The sequence below is a fragment of the Oreochromis aureus genome, linkage group 22 (assembly GCF_013358895.1).
Source record: "Oreochromis aureus strain Israel breed Guangdong linkage group 22, ZZ_aureus, whole genome shotgun sequence".
Classification (NCBI taxonomy): Eukaryota; Metazoa; Chordata; class Actinopteri; order Cichliformes; family Cichlidae; genus Oreochromis; species Oreochromis aureus.
Window position 1 is genome coordinate 41,666,273 of NC_052962.1, and position 21,544 is coordinate 41,687,816.

At 45.4% G+C, this 21,544-nt stretch overlaps 1 protein-coding gene across 3 annotated transcripts; it reads right to left on the reverse strand.

Annotated features, from left to right (window-relative positions):
- Positions 1-3,645: 3,645 nt before the first annotated feature.
- cdc42se1 (CDC42 small effector 1) lies at positions 3,646-21,130 on the reverse strand. 3 transcript variants are annotated; one of them, XM_031751992.2, is made up of 5 exons: positions 20,994-21,130; positions 13,881-14,237; positions 8,786-8,890; positions 8,139-8,210; positions 3,646-7,306 (listed from the first exon to the last, which is right to left on the reverse strand). In XM_031751992.2, exons 2-4 carry the CDS (start codon positions 14,028-14,030, stop codon positions 8,142-8,144), a joined length of 324 nt encoding a protein of 107 aa, XP_031607852.1. In that variant the 5' UTR covers positions 14,031-14,237; positions 20,994-21,130; the 3' UTR covers positions 3,646-7,306; positions 8,139-8,141. The 3 variants fall into 3 exon arrangements, with proteins under 3 accessions (XP_031607852.1, XP_031607854.1, XP_031607853.1); XM_031751994.2 differs by lacking the exon at positions 20,994-21,130 and adding an exon at positions 20,854-20,973; XM_031751993.2 differs by lacking the exon at positions 20,994-21,130 and adding an exon at positions 14,667-15,071.
- Between the last annotated feature and the right edge of the window lie 414 nt (positions 21,131-21,544).

The window sequence follows — 21,544 nt, forward strand, 5'->3', positions numbered from 1 at the left end:
GGGCTGTGATCCTGAAAACAGCGAACAGTGTGCACAGTCACTGAGAATGAGTCTGACCCACTGCTGATGATGCAAACGGCTCGATATCCCAGAATCCTCTTCTGCTTCTTATAACTCTGTTTTTTTGTAACATCTGTTACATCCTTTTTATCAAGGATAACTGGAATACAGATATAATTATAATGATAAATAACTGGATATAATTGGCTCATTTCCTGTGTGTTCATCACATGTTAGTTACCTGAATGTGTATGACATGAGGGATAATCTACAATTGCAACCCATCTGTTAGCAGAGCCTGATGTAAGGTATGTTTGCTGCTGAAGTAAATGTCTTTCGTAGTGTGTCACCACCCCACACATGATGAAAACCTTCCCGACTCCCCACCCAGGAAAAAAGAAAATCCCGAGAGCCACGTTGGTTTGCCTGAGTGACTCACATCACTGAGACAGCAGAGTGAGGGTTTGTGTGGACACCTGAACACAGAGACCATTTATAAAGAAAAGGAAAACATGTCTGTGGGTGTGTGACTGTTCCTGTTTCACTGCCTTATGGGGACACACAGTCACCTTGTGGGGACCGGTCTGCCTGGGCCCAGAACCTTTAGGTCCCTGTAACGTAAATCATGACAGTTACAGTTAGTACTTCACTGAGATTTGCTCTGAAGTGATGGAAACATTGCTGTGTGTGTAAGTGGTCTGTATGAAGCCAGCCGCTGGTCAGGAAATGAAGGCTGACAGGAAGGAAGTGAGGTCACTCCTGAGGAAACTCCATAAACAGGAACACAGAGCCGACTGTGTGCGAGTCTCAAGCCAACCGAAATGTGTTTTTCTGCTTTTTCTCCATCTGTCAAAGACTAAACACTTAAAGAGACTGTCAACAGATTTATTCAAACACAGTCAGTTTTAACACCTTATACTTGCTGTATGTTGTGCTTGTTACTGCACATAAATGAGACCATCCAGCCCTGAACAGCGATGACGCAGCAGCGCATGCAGCGTACGATCCATTACACTTCACAGGTTAGTGCAACATTTAACACAAAGACAGAAGATGATTGGCTGCATTTTACAAATTAATCAGAATTCAAATCTATCTTTTCACCACCCACAGTGGCTTCAGGGGAGCCAGTAGTTTATCTGTCTACACACATACAGATACATATGTACACACTGGGCCAGGTGCGCTGACAAAGTCAGCGCTAGCAGCCAGGTGCTGATAATCGAATGATTATCACATAATCACCGAGCTGATGCTGCTGAGGGTGAGGGAGCACAGACAGATGTGACAGACATGTCTCTGTTTAGATATATCTCTAATGATTTAACACAATTCAGCCAAGCTTTGAAGATCGCGAGAGCTCCTCAGAAGAGTGTCTTCTAAATGAACAATGAACTGCGAGGACACACAGTCCCGATCAAAAGTCTTAGATCATGGTTGGATCTTATCGAGGTTCCAAGCAGAGCTTTAACGTGCAACAAGAAGAAATGAGAGTGAGACAAAACTGTTTTTATTGGAAACAACAAACTGAAACAGGCTGTTTTACAGCTGATCAAAAAAGGACCACAAAAAACACACAAACCCCAAAACAGAAATCAAAGTTCCAAACATGAACTCAGGAAAGAGCAGCTCCGGCTTATTGTTGATCAGATATTGGTTTCAGCATGCTCGATGCAGCGTTTCCATGAGGTGAGGGGGACGGTTGTCCATGAAGGGCATCGACCGTCTGGACCAAAGCTCAGGGAGCTTTTTCAAGGCTAAGAACTCTTACTGAGCCTCATAGATTATAAAAACACACTTTTCAGTTTTTTTACCCATGGCTGAATGAGAGGACTTTATTATTATTATAATTAAAGAAGAACAACTGGAGGACATCATCTTCATGTCAAGAACTGATTTTCAACATAAAGGTAAAATTATTGCCTGAAGCATTTCTGTGATCCTACAAAATAAAAGCCTCTGTAGTCTGAATCGGTCTGTATAAACATGTTGTGCCCTAAAAACTGTAAACTGCTCATGACTGCAGATCGACACCATTTTCCTTCAAAGCCACAAACACCCTGCTGTGGACGTTTGCTGCTGTATACCAGAGTTCAGATATAAAACACACAAACATAATAAAAAGTGTTTTAATGAAAACGTCTCCAAAGAAAAATGTTCCTGCGGCTCGGGCTGGAACGTGAAGCCGGAGCTTTTCTGCGCTGTGTTTCTGTTTGAAAGCGTGGAACATTTATGACATCACACACGTGTTTCCCACACATGCTCAGCCCGTAGCAAACCAGCCCTGACCGCCTCCTTCATGTTTCCACTCGTCCTGCTTCCTCCTCCTCAGTGCTCGGCTGGCGTTTCCATAGAAACACCTAGTTTAACCATCATCATTACAGCTCTGCGGTCTGTGCACAGCTGCATGTAATAAAATGTGAACGCAGCCTGTGAACGGGGTCATACGTGTAGAAACGCACGTGCTGCTCTTACACTCAGTGTTTCTCATTAGCCTGTGCACAGACTCACGCTTCATGAGAAAGCGATGCTGTGGCCTTCATTAGAACTGTTTGAGCTCATTCTCTGTCAGAGCACCTCTGGTCCCCGTCAGTCCTGGACATTAAGCTAGAGGAGCTGTTCCTGTGCTAACATTAGCGAGGCTGAGTCTGATTCAGTGAGCTCGTAGGAACGGCCCAGTCTTTTACAAACGCCTCTCACGTGTCTGCACGAGTGAGGTTATACACCTGTGCCTGAAAACACCTGCATTTAAACATTAAGTGGTGTTGTTGTTGGAGTTGCAGTTGGAAAGGAAGCAGGGCCAGGAGCAGTGGAGGTGGGTTCAAGCTGCGGCGCACCCTTCAAGGCGACCTTGAAGGAAGAGTATGTGAACAGTGTTGTGGGTGAAGAGAGCGTCAGACAAGATCACGCGTTTGAAAGTGGACATTAAATCGGTGATGTTGTCAAAGTGTTTGCCGCACAGGTCAGAGGTCAGTTAGAGGAGAGAGAAGAAGCAGTGTCCCAGGGGGAGAGGGTGCTGGGTGGGCGTGGTGCTGAGGAGAGGACTGCAGAAGGACAGGTGAGAGGGAGAAACACAGGGTCATATACACGAGTGAGACATACACAGGTGGACTACAGCCTATAAGACACTGTAAGGTGCTGTTAGCAGAGAATGTGGCTACTCTGCAGGATGGTGCTGTGGAGCAAGACAACTACACATGTGATGTTTCCTCCGAGAGTGCTGGCGGACAAGGACAAAAGCAGCTTCAGTGTCTTTGTGGATCAGAGAAAACAGATGATTGGCTGCCAGAGAGAAAGTCGGGAATGGCAGAGAGACAGCGGTGAGGTGTGCAGTAGGAGTGACAGGTGGGTGGAGGTGGGGGTGGAGCCCCGTCCTGTCTGCAGTGGTGATGTGGACTGACTAACCCCTGACCTGAATTTAAACACTGCGTAGTCTGTAAGACATCCGGCCTACGAGATGAAACCTCGTCTCCATGACGACAGCTGAACATGTTTGCTGTGATTTACTGAGAACAAAATGAAACGAAACCACCGACCCTCAAAGGTGTTCCCATCCATGTTTCAGTACTTTAGGACTGATAAAAGTGTCATCTTCAAATCTTATTTTTTGCACTATTCTTAGAATAAACTAAGCCACAAACACAGTTTTGGTGAGAAACGGACAGATTTATTCAGCCATCATGAGACACGCGTTACATAAGAATAAAGGTGTTTTTGTGCCTCTGCAGGAGGAGCAGCTCACACAACAGAAAAAGCCACACAAACCTCTCATTCATATCACTTTAATGTTTCCTTAATAACCGCTGTGATCTCTGTTTTTACAACGGTGGAGATGAGGTGAGAAAATCAGGTTTTGTAAACACAAGGATACAGCTGCTGTAGATCAGAGAGATGGCATTTTATTATCTCTTTACCGCAGCAGACCAAAGACGACTTCACAAGCTTCGCTTTCATTAACGTGACTTTTCCTGCATGCAGAGTTAAAACCTTCGAGATCTTTGAACAAATATCCTCGTAAACCGAGCCAGGCTCACGAGTCTAATGTGTGATTCAGTTTATTACTCAGTGCACAGAAGAGTTTAGCGTTTCACATCAGTCATCTGCACAGTAATGGAAGCAGGAAGCAGTTTCAGCTTCGCTCCCGACTTCAGCTCGTTCCTCAGCTCTCGCCGGGTCAGCAGACCATCATTGGACCAGCAGGAAGTGTCGTGTTTCACGCTCACAGCTTTAAAACCAAAACCACCACAGCTCGCTGACTGACAGTTTCCTCAGCTAATCAAACGTGAACACAGCTCAGAAGAAATCCATTAAAACTCTTCTGCCCAATCATTTGCATTCACTTTAATCCCAGTGCAGCTGCAGGGGGGCTGCTGATTGGCTGACATCAGAGTTTATCAGAGTGTCAGAAGACAAACAGCTGCAAAAGTAAAAGTTGTTCTAATGAGGACTGTGTGGTTTTGGACAGCGCTCCCACCGAGGCTCTTCCAGAGAAGCTCTGTGATCAGTACTCTCAATGCAACAATCATATGCACCAATAGAATCAGCGTCTTTCACAAAATAAAAGCTTAACGTGATAATTAGACAAAAGTACTCGGTCTGTTTCCACCTGAAGGGAAAGGACTGTCGACAGGAAGAGGCTTCAGCACCCGACGGCTCAACTCGCAACTCTGAATTTCCAAGAATCCAGAATCCAAGAGCAAGAATGACTGAGCCACGATGTCGACTCCAGCCTGGAGACTTCCTTGTCTTCACCTACATGCAGTCGGGTCACAGCAGTCGGGACGGTTTCTGACATGGTCAGATTTTTGTAATCAAATCATTATCTGTGCACGACTCCCAGATCCAAACAATCCCTTGTATGCTCCTGTCTCTTTAAGACAGCCCTCCCTAAATCCCACTGTCTTCTGATTGGTCAGTGCCTGGAAGCCTGCAGTTAGTCGATGGGCAGACATCCATTATAAAAGTAGAACGAGCTGTTGGAAGCTGAGCGTTCAGAGCAGCCTGAGCATTTCCTCTCAGGAGGATTAAATATGTTTGATATGACACAGAAAAAGGATAAAGATCCGAGTTTCAGCTGTCCTGGAAAAAAAATTCACAATGAAACATCTCAGGCTGAACATCTTGATCTTAAGAAAACATTCTGATCTTCTTCAGGCCTTGGTGGAGGAGACATTCAGGTTCCCAGCACGAGTCTAGAATGAGAGTAACAGTTTCTGGAGCTAAAATGATCCAAAACAAAGATGCTCCACAGGAAAACAGAGTTTGTCCCAGGTGAAAGTGTTGGAATCAGAGACCTATCCTTCCTTCGTGTCCACTAAAACAGTCCCTGTGTCTTTGAACAGGACGAACTAATCGAAGGACAACAGGTTCAGACTTCAATCGAGTGTTGATATGGGTCAGAGGCGCCCTGACGCTGGTTTAACTGCAGCGTTAACGCTGCACGTCTCAGTTTGTGAACACAAACGTTTTCAGCGACAAGCTGAAACGAGCTGAGTCAAATACTTTTACAAGGACCAGCAATAAAGACTCATTACTGACTAACTCCTCCCACGCTCTGCGCAGTTAACGATTGCACCTGAAGCTCGGGCACTTGCGTTCCTGTCCTCGCCACTGCTTGGAGGAAGTGGCCAGCTGCCGCGTCGCTCGGTGGTTTCCACGGTAACCATTCAGACAGTTTTCCCTGACAAGTCAGCGCTGCTGTTAGAGCATCTGGGTACAGGATGGCGTTCATGAACGGCGCGACTCGAATAAATCGACCAATAAGACATGGCTCACTGTCATGACTGTGATGCGTTTGTGTGCGTGTTTGGAGCAGAAACAAACAGTGCTGGCTCCTACTGGCAAACACATTTAATAACTGGATGTGAAACAGGATTGGCTGGTGCACACAGACCTGGGACACATTTGGACCAACCTGTACGTTAGTGTGATTTACAAAAATAAATACAATGTGGACTAATGTTCAGCTATGACAGAAAGATCTGGAAGGAAACTTTTACGAAACATCAACATCAGTTTTATCAGCAGATGTTTCAAAAACTACAAAATGATCTTTTTCATGACCACATTAAACACATTTGGTTTGTGAGCTGAGATCAACCTGAACATCTGGATAAAAACTGAGCAGATGTGAGACAGCCAATCAGGAACAGCAGAAGATTACACACGTTTAAAGCAGTAATAACTGTGACACCTTAGCTTACAACAGATGTTTCAAGCAGTGCGCTAAAAATAAGGAGCTAAAATATGTCATCTGAAGCCCCGTTTGGGGTCCCTGAACCACAGTTTGAGTAACACAGTAATTGGATGAAGAATTTAAAAAGTGTCAAAAATAAAAACAAAGAACTTTCTGAATAATAATAACAATAATAATGATAACTTTTGGTGTTTTTCTAGTGGAGGTTTAGGACTGTGGGTCCAGTCCTCTCCGAGTGAACCAAGCCACATATGACCTCACACAGGCATGTCTGGATTTCTATCGTTGTGAGGACCCTCCATGACACAACCTGAACAACAAATCTGAGCCCTCTGCAGGCATGTCCTCACATGATCTAACAATCACACAGGTCCCCACAAAGATCGACATGTAAGAGCACAAGCATACACACACACACACACATACACACACAGTGCAGTCCAGTGTAGCAGGGATTCATGGGACTTTCCCGTCTCCTAAAACAAGAGTCCTTTAAAATTCAGCACCAGCAGCGTCCTGGGAGAGGACATCCAGTGATGTAATCGCTTTGGCCACGTGATCCCTGAACATACGCACGGTTCAGAATCTGCTGACGAAGCCCCACAAAGGTGTAATAATCCTTCAGGAGCTGAATACTAAACAACGGGCCATCCTTGGAAATGAAGTCCAGTAAAAAACACTCCAGAAAAAAACGTCCACATGAAATCTTAAATTGAACACTTTGGAGCCAGAAAACCTTTTTCTTTCATAAATACAGACATCCTGTCATTTGTTTGATACTGAAAAAATTGAAATGGATGCTGGGAAATGGAGTCTAATGACGTTAATACTGACAGGGAAACCTGTAGTGACCAAAAATATTCATTTTATTCTGGTTTCTTTAAAAGTGGGAACTGATTTTCAGTCTTGGTGAGTAAAAAAAATCCACAGTTATATCTGGTCAGGCTAGTGCCTCCTGTAGGTGTTAGGGGTTCAGCGCTTTGCACAAGGGCACTTTAGTAGGGTGGAGGAGGGAGTCAAACCACCTGGCTGGCAGTCAAGTGCTAGAGGTGAGGCTCAGTGTGGAGAGGAAGAGGTCGGTCAGCTGGTCTGGGTCGATGTCATACACTCCTAGAAGATGAAAAACACGGGAAACGTGAAACGGTGCTGACTAGTGTAAAAATGTGGCAGTCAGCGCCCCCTACAGGCTGCAGAACATGCTTCAATCCAAAGGGTTCATCCTCTGGGGATCAGGATAAACATCTGTACACTTCAAAAAACTCTAAACATGTGGAGGAACAGTGAACTGACCGATGCTGGAGGTGTGCTGCAGCATAAAAAATTCATAGTTACAGTTTATGGGCAAGTGCCCCCTACTGGTCAAATGAATGATGACAAAGGACAAAGTGCAGGGAGGTGTTGACAGAGCCAGAGTGTGCATGAGAGGTCAGGGTGGATGGACGCTCGGGAAAACGTCGGACCGGCTCAGCACCACAGCTGGACTCGGTTTTTGGTTTTTTAAAGAAACTACCAACATTATAAAAAACTGTAGTTCTGTTTCATCGAGTTGTGTTCTGCGATAAAGTGACCCATGGAGATCAAACAGGTGATGTGTAATACACATACAGCCACTGTGAAACAGCTCATTTCATTTCAGCTTTGTCAGAAAGATGCACACTCAGGTTTAAAGGGAAAGCAGGGATCACCGCTGCTTCGATTGCTAACAGGAAGCTCAGGCTCAACCACACTAAGCTAAGGCTGCCAGCTGTCTTTCTATTCTGTTTTTAACCTACTCATCTGCATACCATGGTACAGGAAACCATACAGTCCTGGACCCGACTAAATAATCAGTCCTTACTTTACTCATCTTTTCTAAAATGTGATTTTTAACAGCTGCTGCTGGAACATCTTCACCTGTGATGCTAAATGAGCTCAAATGAAAAGAGAAGCTGAGCTGGTTTACCGGCTATAACACGCTGTTCCTTCCGTTCATGTTTGGGCCTTTAGACCTCATCTGCTCCTGGACCGACCCCGACTGTAAAACACAACGATATTTCTTTACATAGCACACTCATATGTATCCAACACAAACACAGAAGACAACAATCATAATGAATTAAAATGACACACAGTCACATCTTTTTTGTAATCAATAAACCTTTTAAATGTTTAAGCAAGTGTAACACTGAACTGTATTTAGGTGTTCTCATCTCTAACACAGAGTATATATTAAAACGCTGTTGTTCCAAACTGTAGTGGTTTACACCAATAAAGGTTGCTGGTTCAGTTCCAGCAGAGACACAATCCCAGTCTGGGGTCGACGGGCGACCTGCAGTAAAACTCGAACACGTTACGGTTCAAGTTAAGACTGAAGTGTGACAGCTTCCATCATACCTGTAACTGGTTTCTGTTCAGAGTGATGGTTTCACACACGTCATCGTTATGTTCAGTATTTCAACATCAACTCTTATTGTTACTTTGTTCTCAAACATTCCTGTTAATGTTGTTACTTATCCATTTTTTATGCACTGATTTATGATGTATTACACACACACAGACCTGACATACGGCTGCATGGTGAGTAAACAGGTAGACAGGATTGTTACTGACCGGCTGCAGGCCCTCTGCCATCTCTCCAGAGCCGATGTGTGTGAGGTGGATGAAGTTAGTCGGTTCTCCGATCATGCTGCGATCAATCTTCCTCCTCTTTTTCTTCTGTGATCACACAGACACACATTATTAAAGAGTCTCTGATATGTGTTTGTCCATATTTGAGCCTGATGAAAAAACACACCCATCCTCCTTCATAGGATGATCAGCTGATCATGGAGTTGAACAGGAAACATTTTCACTGCTATGCAGATGACACGCAGCTCTATCTATCCATGAAGCCAGGTAACACACACCAACTGGTTAAACTGCAGGAATGTCTTAAAGACATAAAGACCTGGATGGCCGCTAACTTTCTGCTTCTTAATTCAGATAAAACTGAGGTTATTGTACTCGTCCCTGAAAATCTTAGAAATATGGTATCTAAGCAGATTCTTACTCTGGATGGCATTACCTTGGCCTCCAGTAACACTGTGAGGAACCTTGGAGTCATTTTTGACCAGGACATGTCCTTCAACGCACATATTAAACAAATATGTAAGACTGCTTTCTTCCATTTGTGCAACATCTCTAAAGTTAGAAATATCCTGTCTCAGAGTGATGCTGAAAAACTAGTTCATGCACTTATTACTTCCAGGCTGGACTACTGTAATTCATTATTATCAGGATGTCCTAAAAACTCCCTGAAAAGCCTTCAGTTAATCCAAAATGCTGCAGCAAGAGTACTGACAGGGACTAGAAAGAGAGAGCAGATTTCTCCTGTTTTGGCTTCCCTTCATTGGCTTCCTGTTAAATCCAGAATTCAAAATCCTGCTCCTCACATACAAGGTCTTAAATAATCAGGCCCCATCTTATCTTGATGACCTTGTAGTACCATATCACCCTATTAGAGCACTTCGCTCTCGCTCTGCAGGCTTACTTGTTGTTCCTAGAGTATTTAAAAGTAGAATGGGAGGCAGAGCCTTCAGTTTTCAGGCCCCTCTTCTGTGGAACCAGCTTCCAGTTTGGATTCAGGAGACAGACACTATCTCTACTTTCAAGATTAGGCTTCAAACTTTCCTTTTTGCTAAAGCATATAGTTAGGGCTGGACCAGGTGACCCTGAATCCTCCCTTAGTTATGCTGCAATAGACGTAGGCTGCCGGGGATTCCCATGATGCATTGAGTTTTTCCTTTCCAGTCACCTTTCTCACTCATTATGTGTTAATAGACCTCTCTGCATCGAATCATATCTGTTATTAATCTCTGTCTCTCTTCCACAGCATGTCTTTATCCTGTCTTCCTTCTTTCACCCCAACCGGTCGCAGCAGATGGCCCCGCCCCTCCCTGAGCCTGGTTCTGCCGGAGGTTTCTTCCTGTTAAAAGGGAGTTTGTCTGGAGCCTGGATCTCCTCCATGCCTGCTTCATGCCCTGGGGGACGGGGCTATGGGCCTCCACACCCTCTAGCAGACCGTTACATGGGGAAACCTTTTGTATACAAGCGCGCTGATCCACACAGGTGTGCACACGGGTGTTCACTGTTCGTAGACATAAACTACACCTTTCTTAGCTGCTACTTCAAAGCACATTGTGCGCTGTCTGTCCTGCGTGCTGCACATCAACTTTCAATATTTAGTATTTACTGCTGTTCACACTTAGCTAGATTAACGTGATGGTGTTGTGTTTAGTATGTTGCTTTGTTTTTTTTTGTTTTTTTTTGCTTGTTTTCTCTTCTTTTTCTCTCAACAGGTGATCCAGGAGATTTTTTTTTTTCTCTTTGTCTTTGTAAGTGCCCTTTCTCACTGTCTCTTTTCCCTTCTGTTTTTCTTTTTCTTCCTGTTACGGCCCTAGCAGGGCCTCCTCCTGAAGGTGCCTGTGTGGGCGTGTCCCACCACCTCTTCTGCCTGAGGTGCCACCTCTTTTCTTTGACACAGCTGACGCTCGTCAGTAATCAGGAGTATTTAAGCACAGGGAAAGGTGAGCTCTGGGCCAGTGTGCCATTAGTGTGGTTACAGCTTGTGAGCTGTGCTGTTGTGGGTTGCAGCTAGTGAGCTGTACTTTGTGGTTTGCAGCTAGTGAGCTGCGTGTCTGTTTGCAGCTAGTGAGCTGAGTGTGTCTTTGCCGTGTTTGCAGTGTTTGCAGCTAGTGAGCTGTGTGTGTCTTTGCTATGTTTGCAGCTAGTGAGCTGCTCTCTTTCTTTTTGGCTTACGTTTTACGTTGTTGACCAACGCTTGAGTTTTGTTTGTTTCTTTAAATGGTGATAGCGGCTTGTCCGTCTCTTTTAGTTAGTTTTAATACCAACTTTAATAAAGCTATTTAATTTTAACCCTCTTTGCCTTCTTGTCTCCTTTTTCTGACCCGGATACTTTTTGTTACTTCCCCCTCACCGCCTAGACCCCTCAGGGGAACGTAACACTTCCTCTCGCAAAATAAATCCATTTGGTATCCTTGTTGGTCTTCAGACAACAATTCTGACGGCTAAAGAACCAAATGGGACAGGCAAGAAAAAAAAAAAAAAAAAGGAGTTTTTCCTTCCCACTGTCGCCAAAGTGCTTGCTCGTAGGGGGTCATATGATTGTTGGGTTTTCTCTGTATGTATTATTGTAGGGTCTACCTTACAGTATAAAGTGCCTTGAGGCGACTGTTGTTGTGATTTGGCGCTATATAAATAAAATTAAATGCTGTTCATGTTCAACATGAAAATATTTAAATATTGAATATTTTTACTTGAGTTGTGATTTTAAAAATAAGTATCTGACATTTATTAAAATCAGATTTAAGTTGGCAGTTTGTTATGAATTAAAGCAGACGTGTGTGTGTGCTGTATCTGTTTAGAATAAATAATAAATGAGGTAAACAAAGACGTTGGTGCTGATTGGACAGAGAAACGGTGCTTTTCCTTTAAAGCAATAAATGTGCCAGTGTCTCGACTGATTGTCTGAGCCTTGCCAGCTGAAGATTCCCGGGACAGTGAAGAACCCGGGCGTCGTCGGACCGTCACAGCGTCTCTGCAGATCAGTGCTTCGTAAACAGCCACGCTCCCCCCTCTGAACGCGAATCATCGCCGCTCGGCCCGTGCGCCGCCTCCTCCTCTGCGGGGGCGGCCGTCGTCATGGCAACGTCAGAAATAAAACAACTGCTTGGTTGACAAACTGGACGAGTCACGTTTGACTCAGCGGGAGGTTAAAATAACACCCATCAATCATCCAATCAGTGCGAGGCGCACCAGGGGCCCTGTCTTCTCATGTGTTTGTTACGTGGACCTTCTGTCCGTGAACAGTGACCGGCCATGTTTGCAGTGGTGTTTTTGGCCCTCTGCGTCTCACACAGACTTAAACACACGTCTGTGTTGTGTTTGCTGTGTCTGTGCTCCTTCTGCAGTGTTGTAGGTACGTTGCATTTGTTTACAGGGTCACACATGTTTTTAAATAAGATCCACAGTCTGTGACAGAGATGTGAGTTTGTCTGTTTTAACTCTTGTCACATGACCTGACCTTCAAACAGCAGTGCAGACATGCTCACTTCAGTCCCAGACACCAGTGTGTGTCTCTGTGACAGTGATGTGGTCTTTCCCTTGTGTGGACGGCTCTCCTGCACAGACCCTTCCTCTCTGCCTCAGGTTATTTCCATGACTCTAAAAACTTGTAATCAAAGCTTTTTCTTTATGTTGCTCATGTTTCTAAAACGTCACAGATCCGATCAAAGTGCAGAAACTGAGGTGATGTAAGGTTTACAAACTGAGCACGCTCAGTGGCTTCACAGCTTCATTACGTAACCCTGAGACGCTGCAGAGCAAACAGCAGAAGAAGAAAACAAATCTCCTGGCAACGTCTGTGTTGAACAGCTAAACACCACCCCCACCCTCGTCATCATCATCATCGTGTAATCAGTGAGTCAGAGCAGTCCGAGCTGGTGAAAGTCTGGAAGGATCATAGACAGGATCAGCTCACAGACCTCCAACATGGCCGACATTATCCACTCGTCCTAAACAGGCCAAAAGTAAAAGCTCCGCCCCCAAAAGATGAAACATCAAAAACCTTAAAACGGGCAATGTTTTTGCTCGTTCGAGTGGCTGTGGAATTTACGCAGGACCTGATTTGATGCTGTCATGTGTTTATGGAACATGGGTGAAATATGTGCAGTCATCCTCAGACGCAGCCGTTACACAACATCTTTAGTGCTGACGACAAACTGAGCATGCACAGAAACAACCCCACTTCCCTTTGATTTAATGACGTCTACATTACTCACACCGTCACAACTTTATCATAAACAGCTGCACAAAGAGACGCGGGGGACGTGAAAATACGCACAATAACGATGAAGTCAAAACGTCCACCAAAGCCTTCTGTGTGAAACTTTGTGCAGCTGGAGTCCAAACCTGCCCACTTTGACCTCACACAGACTTCCTGAGTGAAGTCAGCGCTGGCATCGGTGCGTCTCGCTGTGTTTATTAAAGGTGTATTGTTGCAGTGCCACAATGGAACAAACACAAAGCTAAAAATACAGCCAGAGGGAGGAGGGAGGAGGAAGAAGAGGAAGAGGAGGAGGCTCTCTGGAGAGAAAGGCCACAGCAGCACTTCCTCCCATCAGGGCAGCGTCGCTACCATCAGGAACCTTTTATTGGGTTTAACGTGGAGCTCTGTGCTGATGTTTGCGTTCTGTTTATGTCACGTGAAGCAAAAACGGAACCGACGGCTGCAGAGGTCACAGAGAAAAGGGAAGCTGTGCATATGTGTGTGTGTGTGTGTGTGTGTGTGTGTGTGTGGGCCACAGTAACTCTGAGGCCTTGTGAGGACATTTGTGGAACAGCACACAAGCCCCGCCTTTACCTGTGCAGTGTCACGTTCAGACAATTAAACAACATCGATCACATAACTGTGTCTACTTCATTTACCTGCTCAGCATTAGCCATCGCTTTAGCTGATGGTCCAAGTTACCATCAGCTAAAACGATGGTAACTTGGACCTTCAGTTAACAGGAACATGTTAACTTCAGCTTTGAAACATTTTATCAGCTAACGTTAGCTAACATGATTAGTTCTAATATTTGTACAAACACTGAACTTTTAGAATCATGTGTAGCGTTTAAAGTTGTCAAAAGACAGCACGTCTCACCGGCGGTGGTTTAGCTACCACGCAGCAGCCCATCTTGTGCCAGAAGTCGCTCATGCCGAGGCTCGGTCTGTCCAGCGGCCGGATGCTGCTCTCTGCTGCCGCCCTGCAGGCCAGAGGAGGAACTACAGCCTGAGGGTAATCCTGGGGCATTCAGGCCAAAAACTTGACTGACGACAAAGCTCAGACGCCTAAAACCCCCAAAACGCCAGCGCAGGCTGGAGTCAGTATGTCCCCGATTAATTCAACAGATCTTTAGCAGCTGAAGAAGAAAACGTGTTTATTCCACAAATCTGGTGGAAAAAAGAAAAGATCAAATCCAAAGTGCGGAGAGTTCAAAGCTGCACCTTCACGCTTGATCTGTGGAGACAGAAACGTTCATCTAATTAAATGACTGATATCATCATCACAGCTTTAACAGCAGGAAGTTCATGGGTTCAACCTTCACTTTACACCTAACTACAAATTTATATCCAGCCTGCTTTATTTTGAAAATCCTATACGAATAAATTTAGTTACAATTAGAAACACCTGGACCATGCTGGCTGTCAGAGACCATCTGATTTATTTGTATCTTTAAAAAATATCTAAAAGTTTAACAAATATGGCAGTTTGATTAAAACACTAGAAACAGTAACTAACCATGCTGAAAATATCCAAGAGCTGTGCTTCAGTTATTAATGCTTTCATAAAGGCTCTCTGAGCTCTGCAGGTTCAAACATGAATGTAACTCTCAGCCAGCTTACAGCGTTCATATTTATTCTACTGTGGTTTCCTGTGAACACTCACATGTCCTTACAGCAGCACCAATGCAGAAAAGCTCCAGGAACAGCAGATTTACACACGGCGATGAAATGACTGCGAGCCCAACATTTGAGACCCAAAAATTCTCCCAAACGTCCCCACATGGCAGGAAAACAGGAACACAGTGGAGCTACGTGGGAACCCTCAGAGACGTCAACACGGCAAATACATCGAGCATGACTAAACACTGGGTGTGTCCAAACACAGTTCTGTGTGTGTGTGTGTTTGTTTCTGGGCGTTCTTCTCAAGCTGATCCTGAAACTTGACTCCAGCTGTTGATTAAATCATACAGATCTGACCTTTGACCCCTCAGGTGGGACATTTACAGACCGCTGTCTTTCTCAAACATGGCTGCAGATCGATGGAGACAGACGCTGAGGGAGCGCTCATGCACTTTTATTATATATATTCTAACTTCTTAAACACAGAACATGAAACAAATAAATGAGACCTTCTTTCTGCTTCATTTTTAGAGAATGCCAACACATCTGTGTGTCATGTTGCAGCGAGCTCTGCGTGCTGGTTTTCAGATTAATAAGACGTGTAAACTCCTCCCACAACTTTCATGTGTGAGCTCATGAGCAGCACAGGCGTGAAACGTCGTTTTTTTGTTACATGGGCCTGCGGCCCGATTCCATGCAGGACAGAAACGAGCGTCTGCTCTGGACTCGGTCCAGCACATTTCAGCAGACGATAAGGAAAGAATGTGGAGGCAGGAACATGTAGCTTCACGCTCCACATCCACCCTATTAGCAGCCAGGAATTCAGCCTGCGGCTCTGACTCCTGACGGAGGCCCAGAGAGGACGTCCTGCGCTCTGCTCTGTCACTCGAATCATCCTCTGTCACCTGACCTACAGGATCAGAGGAATCACCTGAAGTTCAGCCTTCAGGTTTAACTCACTGTAATGCAGCTGTGAGCCGACCACCTGACGCACTACATTTACCTGTAAGGAGCTGCACTCAGACTCTGGATTGTTACGAATGTGAGCTGGGAGAAAAACACAACTTCCGCTGCTTTTTTTGTCATGTGTGACGTCCAAACACGTCGCTGAACTGAGGCGAACGTTTGGGTTTCTGTCGATGAATGACGTGAAATCGACAGCTTCATCCTGGAAAGTCTTATTCTTGTGCCTAAAATCAGAAGACAGGCCTTTTCCTGCAGGAGCGATGTGAGCGGCGGAAACTGTGCAAACTGTGTGTTTGTGTTTGCTAGCAGGAGATCTGTCATGTGATGCCAACGCGAGGAGGAGGAACAGACTCTTCCTCCCTCGTCTGTCTGCAGGTGCTACGGGCCGGTCTGGTTATAGGAAGTGAAACGAGTCTGTTTAACGAATGTGTGAGGAAGTTTAAGGTGGAAGTGAACCAGAGGTTTCATCTTTATCTGACATCAGGACAGTTTCATCTGTGAAAACACCAAAAACTAACCCGCAGACATCATGTGATTACCATCGTCGTCACCGCTGACCACCTGATGTGACATCAGCTGAGCGTTCATCAGCCCCGAGGCCGAATCAGCTGAAACACCAACAACAACAGCCCGTTTGTGTGTGCGGGACGACGGCCTGCAGGTCACATGACTGCACTTTGGTCAGCTGACAGAGGAAGGCCTTTATTTAAACACATCTGCTGAATGACCTCTGCCCTTCATCAGCTTCTGCTTTTTCTTCAGTGGAAGATTTTTTAGACTTGTTTAGTTAATATGACATTTTGACTGAACAATCAGGGATTGCCTGCTGCTGCACTTTTCTCCTTGAACTCCACAGAGAAGCTTCACAATCATCCTTCTGTTTCTGAACCTGCGTTTCAGCCTCTGAAACAAGCTCATTCAGCTCCTGTCCCTTTAAGACCTCCCTAGAGGCCCATCAGATTGGCCATCTCCTGGAAGCTTGCTGAAGGGCAGCACCCAGAGCGTCTGGCTGGAGCACACACTCACCGTTTTCCGATAACGTACGATGACACAGAAAGGTGTGACACGCTGACATCACAAAAGCGTTTAGTCTGAAGCGTGTGTGCCTCACAGGGATTATTTTCACACAGTAGACTCAGCATTGGACACAAACATCCCACAGCTAAACATCCTCCTGAGTGAGTGTGGCTGATCCTGCCTGCAGTCTCCGCTGCATTTCCTGCAGGACTGAGAGGAGGAGAGCCACCTTTGTCCCCAAAGCCACTCTGCTTTTTGACTCCAGCTGATAAGAACATTTCCCACACCCAGAAACATAAACTACACTCTTCCTACACTACTGACACTTTAATTCACTTTTAGTCACTTTAATTTTAAAACTGTATATTTATTATTTCACTCCTATTGCCTGTTCTTATTGTCTTTATCTTCAACGTTATGCTGCTCAATTGTTTGTTAATTGCCCCTCGGAGATAAATAAAGTCTTCTGATTCTGATTCTAACACTAACAGATAATGGTCTTCTTTCTTTACCTTCATCTATTCATTTCAATCGTGCTTCTCCAACACGCTGACGACACACGACTCCATACTTCAGGTAAATTCTTAGATAACAGGCAGACTGAAGTGCTTTATTTTCTGCTTTCATTCCTCCTTTCTAAACTGAGACACTGACTTCCTGCTGATGCTTATCTCAGCTGATAAGAAGAAAAAACACGGTGCAGAGGAAGGTGACCGTTTACACCGCTACGACGAAAAACAGCATCCTGACAGCGCACGAGTCAGGATGCTGAGCATCCTGACTCGTGCGCTGGGGTTCAGACAAACTGTTCAATTCTAATCCCACAGGTCATGTGAACAGATGCTCGCTCATCAGAGGAAAATGATGAGTGTAAGTGTGTATCATCGACATACGAACGGTGGGATGTATAATGATTCTTTCTGACAGTACTAATGCGAGCGTGTAAAGCTTTCACAGTAATGGGCCAGGACAAACCACAGAACACTTTGTCCCTTTAGATATGATAAGAGCCAATCAGTCCTTATCGCGAGGGGCTCAAAGGTTCATTCAGCTGTTTGTAAAAACAGTTTTCAACTGTTTCACTGAGAAAAGAAAGATCACAGAGTCCGAATGGATCCAGGTGATTCCAACACGTGTCAGACAAACAGACTAATAATAAAGCGTCTGCACTGATTTCATCACATAACCATGTTTTAATGAAACGCTGCTGAAGCTCGTTACTCCACATTCACGCTGACGACATGTTGTTGTGTAGATGATGAGATCTTCACAGTGACGAACTTTATTCTGAAATTTTTCCACAGTTTGTGTCACGTTAATCAATGAACCTGATTGGCTGGAGTTCTACTTTTCCAGCTTTTTGGTTTCCTGTCTCAAATTTTTGAGATCATCAAATTCAACATGGGCTCCTTTGCCTCTTGAAATAGTAAAAAACAAAATCAAACCTTAAACATTAAACATGAGTTTTCTGAGTTCTACTGTGAAGAAAATATATTTACACAGCCAGCTCTGGTGGGGTTGCCTTACTTTGGACAAATAACACTTGTAAAAGTATGGATTACATCCACAATAATACTTTCACTCAAACCAAGAGAACAGCATTAATGGATCAGAATGTTGAGGTCCAGCGGCATAAAAGTCAGCATCCACCTGAGGAGGAACATGAACACGTGTGAATTTTACATCGATTCTTTTTAGACAGCACGTGTGCTCCAGTGAAGGCGGCAACATGAGCTTTATAAGAACCAGACGGACGTCAGGAAGGTTCAAACTCTCACTGTGGTTTGGTGGTTTTGGACCGTCAGTCAGCCTCACAAGGAGCTCCTTTATTTCAACCATACAACTCTGTGGCCGCCTTCACACCGTTTATACCACCGCGAGCAGCTTCAGGTCTGAATCACAGCTCGACCGGCGTCTTCGTCCTCGACCTTCACACCGGCATCTTCGCCGTCGACCTTTGTCCTCGGCCTTCACACCGGTGTCTTCGCCGTCGACCTTTGTCCTCGACCTTCACACCGGTGTCTTCGCCGTCGACCTTTGTCCTCGGCCTTCACACCGGTGTCTTCGCCGTTGACCTTCGTCCTCAGCCTTCACACCGGTGTCTTTGTTCTTGACCTTCACACCGGCGTCTTCGCCGTCGACCTTCGTCCTCAGCCTTCACACCGGCGTCTTTGTTCTTGACCTTCACACCGGCGTCTTTGCCGTCGACCTTCGTCCTCCACCTTCACACCGGCGTCTTCATCCTCGACCTTCTCTGTCTACTTTAAACCATTCAATGAAAAATAAAAGTGTCCAGATTCACATCCCTCAGCCACGTCTGTGGTGAGCCGTCGCTTCACTTCAAATGAGATGTTTCTTACAGATGTTCATCCTGCCGAGGTTTCAGCAGCTACAAAGAGTCGGTCATTAGAAGCTAAAGTTGGGTTGATTTGAAATCTCAGACATCAAACATGCTTTGTGTGCGATTATCGAGTGAAAGTGATAAATGATGCTAGCCTGATAAGGCTGCATTCCTCTCCCTGTAAGCAGCTGATGTTTATCAGCCAGTTCCACCTTTAATGTGATGAAGAGTTCAAAGACTTTTTCAAGGAGGCACAACAAGAAGAACTAGCACAAAACACTCGGTCTCGTATCGACCGGCCATCAATTACACAACCTCTGTGAAGGATGTCGGTGTCCCAACACGTCCAGAGGAACAAGTCAAGTCAGCGTGCAGCGAGTCACGGTGATATCAGAGGAGTGTTACGGGAACATCACGTTAACCGTTTCAGCCCCAAGTGTGAAACACAAAAAGCTCCTGATTGAATCACTGCAGATTCCTGAGCCCACAAACTGTGAGGACCAGGACAGCGCTCTGAGCCGTTCACCCATTCCTGTCCTCGCAAACAGAGACGGAGGTCAGAGTCCAGCCACCACACGCCGCCCCGCGCCTCTGAATCACTTCCTGTTCCTCTGCAGGAAAAACCCTACACTTACTGAGCCAGTTTTAAACAGACCTTCAGGCGTACAAAGTGTTCACACGTCAGCACGATTCAGTCCCCAAACATCTGCAGGAGAACGACCTCAGCGCTGGGAGCTGCTGTCACCAAGGTGACGACTGACGGTGCATCCCTGCCGCTCGATCCGACCCGTCTGCACTCAACGGGCCGCAGCTTAAGGTGAGCGGTCCAGAATCAGCCTCGGGGTCAGGGTTAACCCCAGAACCATCGCAGCCTGTTTGGACTCAGAGATGATGCTTTATCTGAGCTGTGTGACACTCGGGCTGTCCGAAACGTGCCGATGCACGTGAAGGCAGCGGCAGGAGGACAGAGTCAAACCACAAACTCCATCATGGAGATGGTGGAGGGGAGCTATATTCTTGGATCAAAGTTTCCATCCCCTGAACCCTGTAACCTCTGACCGTTAACCTCCACACTCAGCTGAAGAGTTCTCCCATAGATCTGCATTTTGTGCAGCTGTCTGTATTTGAGAAATGTGTGAAGCATGTCAGCGCTGCAAAAAGCAGAATCAATCTGAAACCTGCAGATTTCACCCTTTCCACCAAAGTCCAGTCAGAAATCGGCCAATTTCATGCCTGCTGTCCAAAACATGCACGTCGTACTGATTCACGTTCCTCCATAAAAACTGAACTCAGTCTTTAGGTCGTCGTGTTATTCCTGTCCTTCACACTTCTTCATCAACTTCCTTGTTCCTCACATAAAACTCCACTGAAAAACTTTTGTTTTCTCCAGTCTGAAACGTGCACTTTTTCCTTTTCCTTTCTTCAGACCAAACTCCACTCGGAAACAACCAGATCATACACGCTAATGTTCCGTTTGCTGAAAGGATTCACGGGGAAAACGTAGTGACAGAAAGAGAAGGTCAGAGTGAAGTTGGGACTAAAGAAGGAAAACTGGCAGGTTTATGAGAGGGCGTCTGCGCTCACACACCGACACATCAGAGTCCATGTACAAACCTGCAGATCTGACTTATTCTCATCCTTCTCTTCATGAGGCTAGGCACTCTCCCTGTTTCCAGCCATTTTGCTAAGCTATGGTAAGAACTTACATTCAATATGTCAGGTCAGAAAAAGAGCGAAGACAGACCTCCCAAACCTGAACTTTGACCCTGAACACAGTCAAACATGAAGGTCAAAGAAATGAGCAAAGGTCAGCCAGTCCTGCGTGTCAAACACAAGTGTGCAGACCGAGAAGCGTTCAGCTCACGTTCAGCTCACATTCAGCTCTGTTAATCATTCACAGACGAACCTTTGTTCACATCGACCCGGTAACTCCAGCTGAACGTCCCCCGTTTTAACCCGGGTTAGACTGAGCCCAGGCCTGACTCTGCTTCAGTCTGATAAGAAGAAAGAGGAGCAAAGAGGAGTAAAAAGGAGGCGCAGACTCACCGCAGAGCAGCGACAGCAGAGGCTGGAAGAAAAGCGTTGCAGCTCTCAGGGGCTCTCTCAGTCTGAGGTGTGGCTCAAACCAGGAAATCCATCCTCTGCTCCTCCAAAACCCCCAGCTCCGTCCGTCTCCTCCCCCCGCGTTCAAGCTCAGGGCCACAGCGCCTCCTGCTGGAGGACTGCGGACAGGGCACCGTGAACTTCTCTACACCAGACTCCAGTGTTTCAAGTTGCAATTTTTTATTGTCATGTATAGATAAACAGTGTAGCCACATTTATCCATAATGAAAGTCTTTGGCTCATGCTCCTCAGCTTCACATGAGCATATAGAGAGTGTGCAGTTATACTGAGAAGAAAATAACAGAAATTAGCAGTGGTAATAATGATAATAACAATGAAAAGGAGAAAAGGACAGAAAAAAGCATTAAATATTAGAGAATTGAAGACGAGTTGGTATTTACAAGTTTGTGCAAGAGTATTTACAGGTTGTACAAACTTGTGCAATGAGCATTTAAGTGGCATTAGTTGAAGTGACAGTGTGCAGAGTCCTGTAA